General features: G+C 48.7%; 2 protein-coding genes across 4 annotated transcripts; one reads left to right on the top strand and one right to left on the bottom strand.

Annotated features, from left to right (window-relative positions):
- The first annotated feature begins 499 nt into the window (after window positions 1-499).
- Window positions 500-7,271, top strand: RNF14 (ring finger protein 14). 3 transcript variants are annotated; one of them, XM_015875488.2, is made up of 8 exons: window positions 500-614; window positions 1,502-1,664; window positions 2,149-2,294; window positions 2,617-3,138; window positions 3,491-3,719; window positions 4,365-4,537; window positions 5,051-5,181; window positions 5,859-7,271. In XM_015875488.2, the coding sequence occupies exons 2-8, from the start codon at window positions 1,511-1,513 to the stop codon at window positions 5,908-5,910; spliced, it is 1,407 nt and encodes a 468-aa protein (XP_015730974.1). In that variant the 5' UTR covers window positions 500-614; window positions 1,502-1,510; the 3' UTR covers window positions 5,911-7,271. The 3 variants fall into 3 exon arrangements, with proteins under 3 accessions (XP_015730974.1, XP_032303411.1, XP_032303412.1); XM_032447520.1 differs by lacking the exon at window positions 5,859-7,271 and having other exon boundaries at window positions 5,051-5,852; XM_032447521.1 differs by lacking the exons at window positions 500-614; window positions 5,859-7,271 and having other exon boundaries at window positions 1,368-1,664; window positions 5,051-5,852.
- A 1,196-nt stretch (window positions 7,272-8,467) lies between these two features.
- On the bottom strand, window positions 8,468-13,027 carry GNPDA1 (glucosamine-6-phosphate deaminase 1). Its single transcript, XM_015875490.2, has 6 exons — window positions 12,824-13,027; window positions 12,649-12,750; window positions 11,572-11,754; window positions 10,812-10,996; window positions 10,001-10,175; window positions 8,468-9,766 (listed from the first exon to the last, which is right to left on the bottom strand). The coding sequence occupies exons 1-6, from the start codon at window positions 12,945-12,947 to the stop codon at window positions 9,669-9,671; spliced, it is 867 nt and encodes a 288-aa protein (XP_015730976.1). The 5' UTR covers window positions 12,948-13,027; the 3' UTR covers window positions 8,468-9,668.
- Between the last annotated feature and the right edge of the window lie 754 nt (window positions 13,028-13,781).

Here is a 13,781-nt window from a genome sequence, read left to right as displayed (position 1 = left end):
TGAGGAGAAGTAATGATGGTGTCGGGGGGTGTGAGCGCGGTCTCCTTATTGCCGCTGTTCCAGGAGGCGGGGATGGGTTACGGGTGTGTTATTGGGGTGGGCTACGGGTGTGTTATTGGGGTGGGTTACGGTGTGTTATTGGGGTGGGTTACGGTGCGTTATTGGGGTGGGTTACGGTGCGTTATTGGGGTGGGTTACGGTGTGTTATTGGGGTGGGAGTGGAGCTGAGCTCCGGCTGCAGCTGTTGGTTCGGGCGGAGCTGATGGCGGGGCAGCACAGCTGCACCTGGCGCTGTTTTGCAGCTGTTGTCGTGGCTCCCGTCCATGCGGGGCAGCTCCTGCCGCCTTCCCCGGCCGCGTGCGCTCAGTGACCGCATGGTGCGGGGCGGTACCGGCCCCGCCGAGGGACCCCGCGTTCCTCCCGGCCGCAGGGGGCGCTGTGGGGACGCGGAGCGGGGCGGGCGGAGCCGGGCGCTCTGCGCTGTCAGCAGCGCGGCGGGGCCGGGCCGGGTCGGGGCCTCCGCCCTCAGCCGCTCCTTCCCGGTCCGTCCTTCCCGTCCGCCGCGGTGCCGGCAGCGCCACGTTCCGCGTCCGCCGGGCCGCCACGAGACTGAGGTAACGGGGGGAGCCGTGCCGGAAGAGCGGGCCGTGCCGTGCCGTACTGTGCTGTGCTGTGCTGTGCCGTGCTGTGCTGTAATGTGCCGAGCCGTACTGTGCCGTACTGTGCCGAGCCGTACTGTGCCGTGCCGTGCCGGCTTCGCCGGGACCCGGGTGCTGCGGGCGCCCCGTGCGGCCTCGGCTCCGCCTGGCGCCGTCACTGCGGCCTCGTATCCCGGCCGTGCCGTGCGGAGCGTGTCCGGGCGGCTTCTCTTCCCGGCTGCCTTCGGTTCCGTTCCTGCTCGGTGCGGGCGGTGCCGATCGGACCCGCCCGGGTGCGGCGTGTGTCTGTGCTGAGGGGACTTTGACCCTCCGCTCCGTGCCCGCTCGCTGACAGTGCGCTCCGTGTATTTGTGCGTGCCGCGCTCCGGGCTGGGGACGGATCCGCAGCTGTGCGGGGAATTGCGGCGCCTCCTGCCGGACGCAGCGCGGCTCGGAGCTTCCAGCTGAGACCTGCGGCGCTTCTCTCATCGCTTTATAGAGCGCTGCTCCAGCCGTTCTGTCACTAACTCGGTTCCGTTCTCTTCCGCTCCGTTCTCCCTTCCAGACGCCGTGCCATGTCCCGCTGCCGCTTTCCTTTATCTCTCTGCTGTTCCCGCAGCTGCTCTCGGCCGCTGGGCACCGTTTGCTTTTTGCCTCCTCCACGTTCTGTGGGTGTTCCCCATGGTGTAAATAAAGCTCCCAGCACTTCTCAACTCGGAGACAAAGCCTGACTCTGTCCTATGCTCCCACTGCTTACTTTGGGTCCTGACTCTTCCTGTGGAGGTGTAAAACAGACCCAGACGTGTAGTTTGGATGGGACGCGTTAACTCGGTTGATGCTGTAGAGTGGTGTTAATTCCACAGACCATTTAAATGTCTTCAGAGGACAGAGAAGCTCAGGAGGACGAGCTGTTGGCGCTGGCCAGCATCTACGATGAAGATGAGTTTAAGAGAGCGGAGTCGGCACAGGGAGGAGAGACCAGGATTTGTTTGGAACTGCCCCAGAACTTCAGAGTTGTTGTGAGCGGTGAGTTGTGATGGCTGCTCTTGTCTTTACGTTCACTTTGACCAGGTGATTTTCTGGGGCCTCCCCAGCTGCTCCCATGAGCTGTAGGGATATTTACCTGACGGAGCCGTGTGGGACCCCTCCTTGTGTCCATCGCTGGGGTTGGTGTCGGGGAGGGCACTCAGCCTTTTGGATGCAGCCTCTCCATAGAGCTTCAAAGTCAGAGCTCAGTCATGGTGTTTCTTTGGGGTAATCAAGTCAATATATTTATTATTCCCCTGGGGGTGTTTTCCTTGCACTTGGCTCCTGCAGGATCTGCTATTTCACAGCACTGCTGTGTATTGGTTTAACCCCATACAACCTCATGGCACTTTACTGCACCATTATTTGGTGTTGAATGAATCACTTTAAACTGAGAAGTCTATCAAACATACAGAGGGGTCGCGTGTGCCGTCCTTTGGTTCTCACCTCTTTGTGATGTCTCACCCTGTCTCCATTGGCTCAGGCATTTCTGCAGAGAGTCCGCAGAGCTTTGAATACACCGTTCACTTTCTGCCTCCACTCGTGCTGAATTTTGAGCTCCCACCAGACTACCCGTCATCCTCCCCGCCTGCCTTCACTCTCAGCAGCAAATGGCTCTCCCCAGCACAGGTTTGCAGATCAGTTCTAACATTATAGCAGAGCTTTTGTGGTCATGAGTGTATAATTAACACCATTAGCTGTGGTGGATGTCAGTATAGTAGATGCAGTTATGATGTACGTGGTGACGTCTCTTTTTCTTGGCTCTTTTGTTTCCTAGCTGTTCTTACTTGGTTACCCTTCTGACAGTTCAGTGTGTGCCTTACGAGGCGCTATTTCTATGTCTTTTATGTATTACCCATCAGTTCCACAATTTGAGGTGTAGGTTTGCACCATGGGAGCTGTCACGAGTCCCCAGGACTCACTGAAGTCTGCACTGGTTTCTCTTTCCCAGCTCAGCGCTCTTTGTGAGCATTTAGACAACTTATGGGAAGAAAACCGAGGCTGTGTGGTCCTGTTTGCCTGGATGCAGTTTCTGAAGGAAGAAACGTTGAATTACCTGAATATTTCATCCCCATACGAGCTCAAAATGCGCCAACAAGGGAGTACATGGGGCAGGACGCCTTCGGTGCCTCAGGATGCCAAGGACTGTGTTGGTGCAGTGGGCTGTGCTGCGGCTGAAGAAGGAATTGATAAGAGAGCTGTACAGGACGTGGAATCTTTGTCCAGCCTGATTCGGGAGATCCTGGACTTTGATCAGGCTCAGAGAAGGAAGTGCTTTAACAGTAAGATGTACATGTGCAATATTTGCTTCTGTGAGAAGCTGGGCAGTGAATGTATGTACTTCACCGAGTGCAGCCATGTGTACTGCAAAGCCTGCCTGAAGGACTACTTTGAAATTCAGATCAGGGATGGGCAGGTCCACTGCCTCAACTGTCCAGAACCCAACTGTTCTTCTGTTGCTACTCCTGGTCAGGTAAGGGCTGTGCTGAACCCAGTCTGGGTTATCATGGCGAATACACACAGGGAAATTCTTTCTCTGAGCCACACAGATTCCTCCAGGTTATAACTGGATTATCAGGTACATATTTTGCCTGCTGGCAAAATGGTGGCACTGAACTGATGTCCTGTTATATTTGGTGCTGCGTGTTTGTTCATCCTGTTATTTAACTGTCATCAAAATAGCATTTCTAGGTGCAGTTTTGTGGCATCACTGGGAGGATACAGAGTGAATTCATGCCAGCTGTACTTCATCTATGTACATTTCTTGTCATAGGTAACAGACTCAGAATTCCAAATGCAGATAATCTTTCCTTGGTCTTTGTTAGGTGAAGGAGTTGGTTGGAGAGCACCTGTTCGCACGCTACGACCGCCTGCTTCTGCAGTCCACCCTGGACCTGATGGCGGATGTTGTGTACTGCCCTCGGCCGGCCTGCCAGACACCCGTCATGCAGGAGCCAGGCTGCACCATGGGCATCTGCTCCTGCTGCAACTATGCTTTCTGTACTGCGTGTAAGATGACTTACCACGGGGTCTCACCATGTAAATTAAGTGAGGGTGAGTCATCGCATGTCGGAAATGGATCGAGAAGCCTCATTATTAATGAGGAATTAGGAGTGGTGTGAAAAAGACTGTAAGTTGGAATTTCAACAAGCAGGCTGGGCAGCATGTGAGCTAAGACAGATTCTTTTGATAGGTCTGTTGCTAAAAACTAAAAGATTCCACTTGTATGGCACTGTACGGATCAGGAAGTCCCTAAACCACTGACTGCCAAATTCAGAGAGGCCACAGCAAGGGAAGAAGCCCTTCATTTAGATGTGCCCTTTGTTACCCTTTCCCACGGATCCACTCCTTTCTGCCATCAGCGTTGCTGTGTGCTCAGCTGCACACTTCACTGGCTGTCCAGCCTTGGAATCACTTGACAAAGCGTTCAGTTTGTGTTCAGAAAAAGATACTGCTGCTTTTCAGTTCAATTTATGTTTTAGACCTATTCTAATTTCATGGAACGTTCTCTTTTAGGATCTAGCGCTGTAAAGCTGTCGAATGAGATGCAGAGACCTTAATATTCATTTCCTTACATATCCTTATGCTTTACTCTTTAATTAGAGATGCTGGTTTCCTGTGAGAATGCTTTATACTGTTGTTAACTCAATTTCTCTCTATAATGCAGTACAAAAGCTATTTCTCTGTTTCACTCTGCAGAGAAATTGATGGATTTGCGCAATGAATATTTAGAAGCTGATGAGGCAACCAAAAGATTGATGGAACAGCGCTATGGCAAACGAGTGATTCAGAAAGCCGTTGAGGAGATAGAGAGCAAACAATGGCTGGAAAAGAACTCCAAGTCTTGCCCTTGCTGTAGTACTCCTATAGAGGTGAGCGTGGTGGGGAAAGGCTGAGGAATCACGGCAGCTCCTAATGGAAACGAATGCAAGAGGTGAAGTCATTCAGTATTTACATCAGCTCAGAGAATTACTCCCAGTTCAACAGTGAAAGTGCAGTTCTAGCAACTGGCAAAGAGATCTTCGCACTTCTGCCTGCAGTATTCAGAAAAGGAGGTTGTAGTTTATAGCTGAGGGATATGAGTGAACGCAGCAGTTGATAGTGTTCAGATTGCACTACGTGTGAATCCCTTTCCATGTGTTTTAGACCTTTTCAGACTGCAGGTGGTAGATAAACAAATAACTTCAGGTAAATAGTAACTTCCAGTGGTGCTGGTGACATAACTGAGTCGCAGCTCTGCAGTTCTAGCTCCTAGTTCTCCCAGCTGTGGAAAAACATCAGCATTGTGATAGATTTGGGATACAGTGCATTTATAAGTGTTGTGTTTCTGGGACCCGAGGCCTGATGTGGAAATACCTCCTTGTTTCTTTTCTTTTCCCTGCCAGAAACTAGATGGCTGTAACAAAATGATGTGTACTGGCTGCATGCAGTACTTCTGCTGGCTTTGTATGGCTTCCTTGTCAAGGGCGGACCCATACAAGCACTTCAATGATCCATCTTCCCCATGCTTTGATCGGTACGTGTTTATGTGTGTTACATTCAGTGCTGTACTGCTCGGGTGTTGGGTTTGGGAGCTGTCAGATACTTATCCCAAAATAGCAGCATTTTCTTCAGAACTGCACAGCTTGCTTTTGGCCATAAATGTGGCTGACAGGATTTTCTCTTGCTCTTGAACCTTGTTTTTCAGCACTTCTTCCTCTCCCAACAATTTATTCACCTCATTTTCCTCTATTTTTATTTTCCCTTGGGTCTTCTGCTATTCTTGGAGTTGAACTTTTACCTCTCTTGACAAAGATGAACTGTTTTACAAGGAAAACCCGTTTTCTTTCATTTTGTTCCCCCTGTTCTGTTGCAGTAGTTTGCCCAGCTCTGTCCCGTCAGGTAAAGCTGTTGGGCGCAGGCAGGCTTGGCTGCTGATTATATGCTGTTGAAGACCAAGCAGGAATTGCAGCACGCTGGGTAACTTCTACTGTGGTTTGGATTTATATGCTCAAAGATTTCTTGATGCTTTGTGTCTGTAAGGCGTTGTAAGACTCTGCTGTGAAATGCTGCACCAATGCAAAGGAGCTTCTTTTAGCTGACCTTGAGAGCTGCAGCACGAGTGTCCCGTGATAAAAAATATGAGACCTGCTCTTGCTTATTTATTTTTAACTTTATTTTCTATTCTGACGCAAATTTCTGACTGTCTTGCAGATTGTTTCATGCTATGCAAATTGATGGTGAGTTCTGGGAAGGCGGAAACTAGTAACTTTCCCTAGCAACAAATGCTGAAGAAACCAGAGGCAGATGCTTTCCTTTTCTTGTCAAAGCTGTTTGATTGTCAGTGTTCTGGTGCCATAGAAGAACAACACTACTTTGCACTGCAGGATTCTTGCACAACCCTTCTTTTGCCAGAACCAAAGGAGACCATTTTACCCACCCTGTGGTCAAGAATCCTGTTGAAAGTCCTGATAGTAATATCCAGTGATAAAGAGAAGTGCAGCCACCAAGAAGTTAGAAAATAATGGAAAGTCTGTACCAAGAGGTGCCCCTCTTACAGCTCCCAAAGCACAGAAATGGTTTTGGAGTGTCCTTCTAAGGAGGTTTACCTTTCAGGGATAGTTCCCACTGTGGTGTTGGGGCAGTTTTATTGCAGGTGCACTGCTCATTCTGGAGCTGTTTGGTTACACTGCTTGGAAAGGGAAAGCGTTCTGAAGCAGCACAGGGCTGTATTCAGGCACTGAGCCCATTGCCTCTATTGCATTTCCTGGCCTGTTTCTTTGGAAGCAGCTCATTGCTCTGTCTCTGACAATGGCAGTGAAGGTGACGATCCCTCACACCTCCTTTTATTGGCTGTAGTGCCCGTGTTCCTCACTGAACACACTGGCAGAAATTGACTGACAACTATTTCTTGAATTGCTGTCACCTTGCTGACTGAGTGGTGCTGTTCTGTGCCTTGCTGCCAGTCCCTGCTTTGAGTGCCAAAGCAATGATCTGAGTCTGGCCAGTGAGAGGATGAAAATAACATCAAATACTGAAACAATTTTCTATGGATACCCAGTCTGGATTAATGGTGACTTGTAGTATATGAAGGAATTCATGTTTCTTTCTCACCAGACGTTAACTTGTTTACAAAATCTGGTGAGGAATTGGATTAGTTGATGCCTTATTTCTGCTGTTCTTGCCCTCTAAGAAACATTGTTTCCCCTAAAAGTTCAATGAGCTGTTTTGGGAACACGGAGGTAATTGCTGGGGAGAAACACTAGTTTATTTTATTCTTTTCACTTACAGAATGATCTAAAAATGTCTTTTGGAATTCCAGCTCTGTGTAAAACAAACCGCAGGGTCGGGATGGATAGCTCAGGAGCTTGAAACCTGTTCAGAAAGTCAGTTTTGATTGGTAGTAAATAAATTTTAGTTAAATACCTGGCCAAAATGAGTGTTGATTTAGTTCCTTTTGCAGAGGAGAGAAGTCTCTTAGAATTGGCAGCAATTAAAATAGTAAGGGTGGATCTCCTGCCTTGGTTTAGGCTATAGGATGGTGTGTGGAGAAGGTTTACGTTGTGTACGGTTTACTTGTATTTCTTGCACCTTTCACATGCACTAAATTCACTTTAAGACAGCAAATATAGTTGTCTTCCTGTTTGTCTTCATTATGGCACTCATATCAAAGCAGAGGTTGGTCTGCGGTACAGCTCTGCTGTGGTGCTGGGCACTGGTGCTCTTACACTGCAGGGCTGAGTCACACTCACACAGCCTCTTGAGTTCAGAACTTTCATATGAGGTTGATGCAAGGGGTATCCTGATAGAAGTTTGCACGTTTATGTAAGCTAAGTGCCCTCAGGGCAAAGTTACCTTGGTTTTTTTGTGGGACATCCAGCCTGTAAGTGATATATGTGAGGGCAGTCATAAAGCTACCATGGAAACAACACAGTGGCCACTGTAGTTTGTACTCTGCCCCAATTGTTTGACAACCTGAACTCTGTGACCATAAAACTGCTTTTGGAAAGCACCTTCTTCCTGCTATGCAGTGTATGTGGATGGCCAAGGAGTGCTTGGCCCAGGTGAAGTGTGTGCCTACCATTCTTCTGCCTGGAGGCAACGCTGCTGGATCTCAGGTGTATGGAAGTAGTGCAGGCCCATTCTCCAAGGACAGAGGTGCAAAGCAGTGGCCATCGTGCCCCTGGCTGCTGGGCACTCAGCAGCCCTTGGCTGGAGCTCCTGTACTTAACAGTGAGACAGAGGACAACGGACTGTCTCCAGAACAGATGAGCAGGTGAGTGTGCTCACAGGACAAACAGCTGGGCGTGCAGAGGCAGAACAGCTCAAACTTCATCCTGTCTTCATCAAACAGGGCAAGGCAAGCAACTCTGCTAACACAGCAGTTTTTTCCTTGATGGATAACTTTTACTCTCTCAAAATGATACCTGCTCATTCCTTTCGTTTTTGTGCACACACAGAATGACTCTGTGCTCAATTGCAGACATTTTATAGCATTGGTACAGAGATGAAACCTCCTTTTTCCTTTAGAAATTCCCACTCTTCCTCCCCTGCCAAAGGAGACAGCCACTGCCTGGCAGGCTAGTTGTATGGAATGCCTACCAGCAGATACTGGCCAAGGAATTGGGCCCTTAAGGTATGGAGCCAAAGCAGCTACTTCTCCCACTGCTTTCAGTTCTTGGCCTTCAGAATAACACACCTTTCTTAGGCTTTGAAGCTTTTGTTGATGCTACTCAAGTATGCCATTACAGCTACCATTCAGACACATAAATTGTTCCATGTTTCACTAGCACAGAGAAATCAAGCAGCTTGTAAAGTCAAAGTGATAGAGAAAAATAACACTTTTACTGTAGAAAGTTACAGATTAATGGCTCACAAAGTTCTTGGACAAAGACAACACATACTTCCCAGTTTGGCTTGCATTGATCTTACCATAGAAGGACCAAGTGCCCGCCTCTATGGGGCTTTGTAATTAAGCACATGCTGAGCTCAGTGAACTATGTTTCCTTTGAGGATTATCTGACATTTCCTGGAAGCACAGGAAATGGAGAGAGAGAACGTGCTGCTTCAGGCTCTGCCCCAACACAAGTGGCAGAGCATTGAGGAGCGCAAACAGAAGTAATTTATGCTTGATGTGAAGAAATCTACCCTGCCATAGATCATAAAGCACCACTGCATATACAGTTATACCTCGTAACTGAACATATAAGGCCTCTTTTAGAAATGTAGCAACAAATGAATCTGATTTTCTGAGCCAACCATTCACCTGCATTAATGGCACTGCAGCAATGGGAATTGCTGCTTGAGGCATGCCTTCTGCTGGGATCTTCTTACATCTGGCTCCACGCCGGGTTCAGCCAGGGCTGTATGCAGTTTGGTCCTGAAAGCCTCTATCAGATCCAGACTGCACACCTCCGTCTAACTGTCTCCTCTGCCTGGACTGTCCTCAAAGGGAAACTTCTTCATTATACCCAAGGTGAACGTCTTGCTTCAGTTTGTGCCCCACTGTCCCTTATCTCTCCTCCCTGCACACTGCAGTGGAGCGCTTTGTTTCTATTTCTAGATGGCTTACTCATAGTTATGAAGCAGGCTACTGTTAAGTTGTGCTGACACTTCCCCTTCTCTGTGCTGAACAAGAGCCATTCCCATTTTATGTCAGTACAACTTTGGAGTATTTTCCAGAGGGGCAGTGATACACAGATGTGTTTGACAGAATTGCAGAGAATGCATTCCAAAGTGATCACCCGTTGTGTTTTCACATTTGTTTTGGTGCCTTCAGTCCATACAATTATAATTGCTTCTTTGCTTAAAGAACTAATTCTCTACTGGTTTTACCTTCAGAGAAGACGTTGGAAGAGATTTGTGGAACACAGCACAGTGGATCACATCCTCGTTTGGTTAATTAAAGCAGGCGTTTGTTAATTTAAGAACAAAGACAAGATGAATTTCTGCAGGAATTCCCTTTCTTTGCAGCTCGTTTTTAATATAAAAAGATGGCTCAGTGTTACTCTAGACAGTGAGAGATTAATCACTGTAAGGCTTCTTAGACTGGCTTCTTTCTGCTTCTGTCTCCTTCATGCTGTATAAGGGTTCCACGAGCTTGTTATGAACCAGCATTAAACCTGATGTAGCAGGTAAAAAGATGACTTCAGTAGACATAATAAAGCAAAATTTTCATTCACTGGATGCTCACGAAATTAGATATTAGTCAAATCAGTGCTCCTTTGTCCCACAGCCACAGAGATAGATCACAAAGGTCTCTTTTGGGAGTGATTAAACAAGCTTCTAACAAAAATCATGGCTTCTTCTATTCAAAAACCAAGTCCAACCACTGCTTGCCCTGGTCACACACTCACCTTTAAAGTACTTCACAGTTTTGACTCTTAGTTCTAACGTAGCATCTTCATCACAGACAAACACGGTCTTGGGGTGCTGCTGGAAAGCAGATACTGTCCACATATGATTGACACCTTCCTCAATAGCTTTGTATAAAGCAAAGGCTTTGTGAGCTCCCGTGATGAGAATCATCACCTGGACTCCAAGACAAGAAGACAGCAGTTAGAGTCTAGAAGATTTGTTGAGAGCAAAGCTAAACCCAACAATCCCCAATGGGGAGTAAGGTCTGCCATCCGCCCTGGCAAATTGTGTTTGCTTTAGCTACATTTTATTTGTCAATGGAGTCATAGCCTGGAGGCTTATTTCAGTGATTTGGACACTTTGAGCTCTGTTAGGCACCAATAGAGAGACTTAATCACAAATCAAGGTGTAGGTGCAGTTAAAAGCTATTCCATTTGGCTTTTGTGATCTGGTCTAAGATTGAGTCAGCCAGGGATTCTTGCATCTATTTTACCAGATGAGCTCCTTATCCAAAGCTGTTCCCCAAAAGCCTTTCCAGCTCCCTGCAATCACAACTGTACTGCAGGGTTACATAAATGTTAGGGTTAGTAGAGCGAAAAAAAACAAACACAACTGGAAAACAGATCAAGAGCCTTTCTGTAGTGGGACAAGATGCAAGAAAGGAAGATTGTGTTCAGCTGTCTGTGGCAGGAAAAGCATGGGCTGGCTTACACCAGCAGGGTGCATAACTGCTCCAAGATGAGATGACCTTTAGTTACAGTAGCTCTGGAGCAGGGATTCCTGAAATATGTAGTCTGTTGTTTTCCTGACCTCTCTGGCATCCATGACAGTGCCTACGCCAACTGTCAAAGCCATCGTGGGGACTTTGGAGAGGTCACCATCAAAAAACCTGGCATTAGCCAGTATAGTGTCCATAGCCAAGGTCTTCACTCGCGTCCTAGACACCAAACTTGATCCAGGCTCATTGAAGGCAATGTGACCATCAGGGCCAATACCTGTGACAGAGACAGTTTGAGAAGCAGGTCACTGGCTGAAATGGTTTTTGTAGGAAACAGAACCAGCAGCATTCCTGTTACGGGGACATTCAGCGCTCCCAGGAATAGACACAGATCTGAGAAATATGCTTGCAATTTCTCAGTTGAAGCTCAAATTTGCTTCTGGTAAGAATAATATCAAAAGCTCCTTCTGAAGTTAGAGTCTTCTCAGCTGCACTGGGACAACAATAAAGCAAAGCAGACAGCAGAATCTAAAGGCAAACTGGTGGGAAAAGCTTGCTATGACTATGCTATGACATAGTTGGCTATGACTATTTCTAGCAGCTTCTTGTTATCCTAATGATTGCAATGCATTTTGTATTTGATACAATTCAAGCCCTGGCTGGTTCTCCAGCTAATCACCTCCTTGGCAATTCACTTCCTGGATTCAGATATTTAATCTGGGGAATGAGATGTCAGTGTATGGGGTGCCCTTCACTGCACATCTCCTGGACTTATCTGTCATCTCCAGCTAATAAACAAGATAGATGGAGCAAAGACAGTGCTTAGAGACTGCCAGTCCTTCAGGTTTTCACCTCCAACAAAGAGTTCAATTCCTCCAGCTGCTTTGATTTTATCCTCAAATGCATCACACTCTGCCTGGAGATCAGCTGCATTTCCATCCAAAATGTGAACGTTTTCTGCTGAGATATCGACATGCTTGAAGAAGTTGTTCCACATGAAGGAGTGGTAACTTTCCGGATGGTCCCTTGGGAGACCTGTTAACAGAGCACGCACAGACCAGACAGAAAAACATCACCTGTAACGAAGAACACCTACACAGGCTTGCAGTGGCTCTGGCAATAGAGCCTTGTTTTCTCCATCTCTCTTATAGAACTCCCTCAACTTTAAGAAGTTTTGCTTCCTCAAATAAGCAAAATTAAAGCAGTTGTGTCTGCTGGTTGGCGACTCTGCACACAGCAGGGGGACTGAAACTAGATGTCATTGTGATTCTGTTACTCTATGTCCTTGTACTGACACACAGTGGATGCTCCAGGACAGAAGGCACATACTGTGCCTCATCTCTTACTGCCTTTTCAGCCTGCCTCCCAGTTGGCATTAGCAAAACCAAATCAAAACAGCATAGAAATCTGGGAACTAATCTCCTGCACTCAGATTTCTCCTTGAAAGCTACAAACCCACATAACTGCCCATTTCCTGACACTGCTAAATTGCTTACGGAAAAACTTCCTGCTCAGTATAAAGTTATCACTAGCAAATAATTACCCCGCAAGTTTTTCACCTTTGGAGCTCTTGGCCTCCTTCTTTCAAGGAGCCCATTTCATCACAGCCCCGCGAACGAGCTGCCCCTCCGCTGTCTCAGCAGTGCACAGCGGGGCTGCCTGCTGGACTGCTCCACCATCAGGGTGCAAAGGTGCAGCTCACAGCACCCGTTATCTCGGCTCACGGCGATAACGAGGCAGGTCAGCACGGAGATCAGGTAAATACAGGCAGCGCAGTGCTGCTCACACGGCGCCCATGGCCTCCCTCTGGTGATGCACATAGTATCCCACCCTAACGGGCGGCTCCGAACCCACAGAGCACAACGCGGAGCACCCGGCTCCATCCCCAAAACAAACGGGGCACACGCGGCTCCTCCCAGCGCCACTCACCTACGTACTCATCCATGTTGAAGGTTTTCACGTACTTAAAGGACAGGTCCCCATTTCGGTAGTACTCCACCAGCTTTCTGTAGCAGCCCAGCGGTGTGCTGCCTGCGGACACACGGCACGCCGTCAGCCCGGCCCTCACAGCCCCCACAGCCCGCCCGATCCCGCCGTCACCCACCTGTGGGCAGCCCCAGCGTGAAGAAGCGGCCGGGGCCGGGCGCGAAGTGTACGATGCGGTTACGGATGTACTTGGCCGCCCACTCGCTCGCCTGAGCGTACGTCTCCTGGATGATGAGCTTCATGGCGGGGCCGGGCGGAGCGCTGCGGTTACGCCGCCATTTTAGCGCCGATCGCGGCCCGCCCCGCGCTGTCAGCGCTCCGCCCGCGCTCCTGAAGGCGGGCCGTGCCGACGCTGCCGTGGTGGCCGTGTTTCCATCAGCCGCAGTTCTCCAGCCAAGCAATGAAGTATTTCTGTGGCTACAGCGCTGGGCAAGGAGCTGAGAGACACGCAGCACAGCCTACAGGCTGCTGCCCACCCCATGGCTCCGAGTGAGGCAGCTGTCCCACTGTTCCTGCTGGTCGGTGTGACACCCATTGGTCCCATGGATACTGGTGGCAATTACAGCCCTGCTGGTTGCAGTAGCACAAGTCAGAGCTGGGTGAAGCTGCAGCACAGTGTACTAACAGAGCCCCGGGGCCAGTGTGTCTCTGTGCACTGCAAATAGCCCTCACTCTTGCTTTCACCTCCCGTGCAAGCAGCTTTGGCAGGAGCAGTGCACAAAGACACCAGAGTCAGTCAGCAGCTCCCAGTAAAATAATAATAATTATTAAAAAGAAACATGTTTTGATGGGAGGAAAAAGCCTGCAATAGTGTGAGAGAGGCACATGCATCTGCTGCCACAGCTGCCCTGTCCCATGGATCTGCATGCTCCATGCAGCCTGCTGCTGCTGAGGAATGGCTCCAGGGCTGGGCTATCCGTGTGACTGCCATGCAGGATATTTTTAGGTATGATTATGGATGCATGGTGCTGTTTCTGCATTCTCAGCTCGCTGTTGAAATGTTGAAGAACTTCCTGGTGTCTCAACAAGCTGATTTTTCTTCCCAGCAAAAGCAGCAGATGGAAGGAAACAAACAC

The sequence above is a fragment of the Coturnix japonica genome, chromosome 13 (assembly GCF_001577835.2).
Source record: "Coturnix japonica isolate 7356 chromosome 13, Coturnix japonica 2.1, whole genome shotgun sequence".
In the NCBI taxonomy this organism is placed as follows: domain Eukaryota; kingdom Metazoa; phylum Chordata; class Aves; order Galliformes; family Phasianidae; genus Coturnix; species Coturnix japonica.
The sequence above is the reverse complement of the archived record's forward strand: the minus strand, read 5'-3'. Positions and strand labels throughout refer to the sequence as shown.

Excerpts from the sequence above, each read along its gene's own strand:
- RNF14 (XM_032447520.1), top strand. The coding sequence starts at position 1,511 with ATGTCTTCAGAGGACAGAGAAGCTCAGGAGGACGAGCTGTTGGCGCTG. Across the intron at positions 1,665-2,148 it reads CTTCAGAGTTGTTGTGAGCG|GCATTTCTGCAGAGAGTCCG; the intron begins GTGAGTTGTGAT and ends CCATTGGCTCAG. Across the intron at positions 2,295-2,616 it reads AATGGCTCTCCCCAGCACAG|CTCAGCGCTCTTTGTGAGCA; the intron begins GTTTGCAGATCA and ends TCTCTTTCCCAG.
- GNPDA1 (XM_015875490.2), bottom strand. The coding sequence starts at position 12,947 with ATGAAGCTCATCATCCAGGAGACGTACGCTCAGGCGAGCGAGTGGGCG. Across the intron at positions 12,751-12,823 it reads CACGCTGGGGCTGCCCACAG|GCAGCACACCGCTGGGCTGC; the intron begins GTGGGTGACGGC and ends GTGTGTCCGCAG. Across the intron at positions 10,176-10,811 it reads CTGTCATGGATGCCAGAGAG|GTGATGATTCTCATCACGGG; the intron begins GTCAGGAAAACA and ends CTTGGAGTCCAG.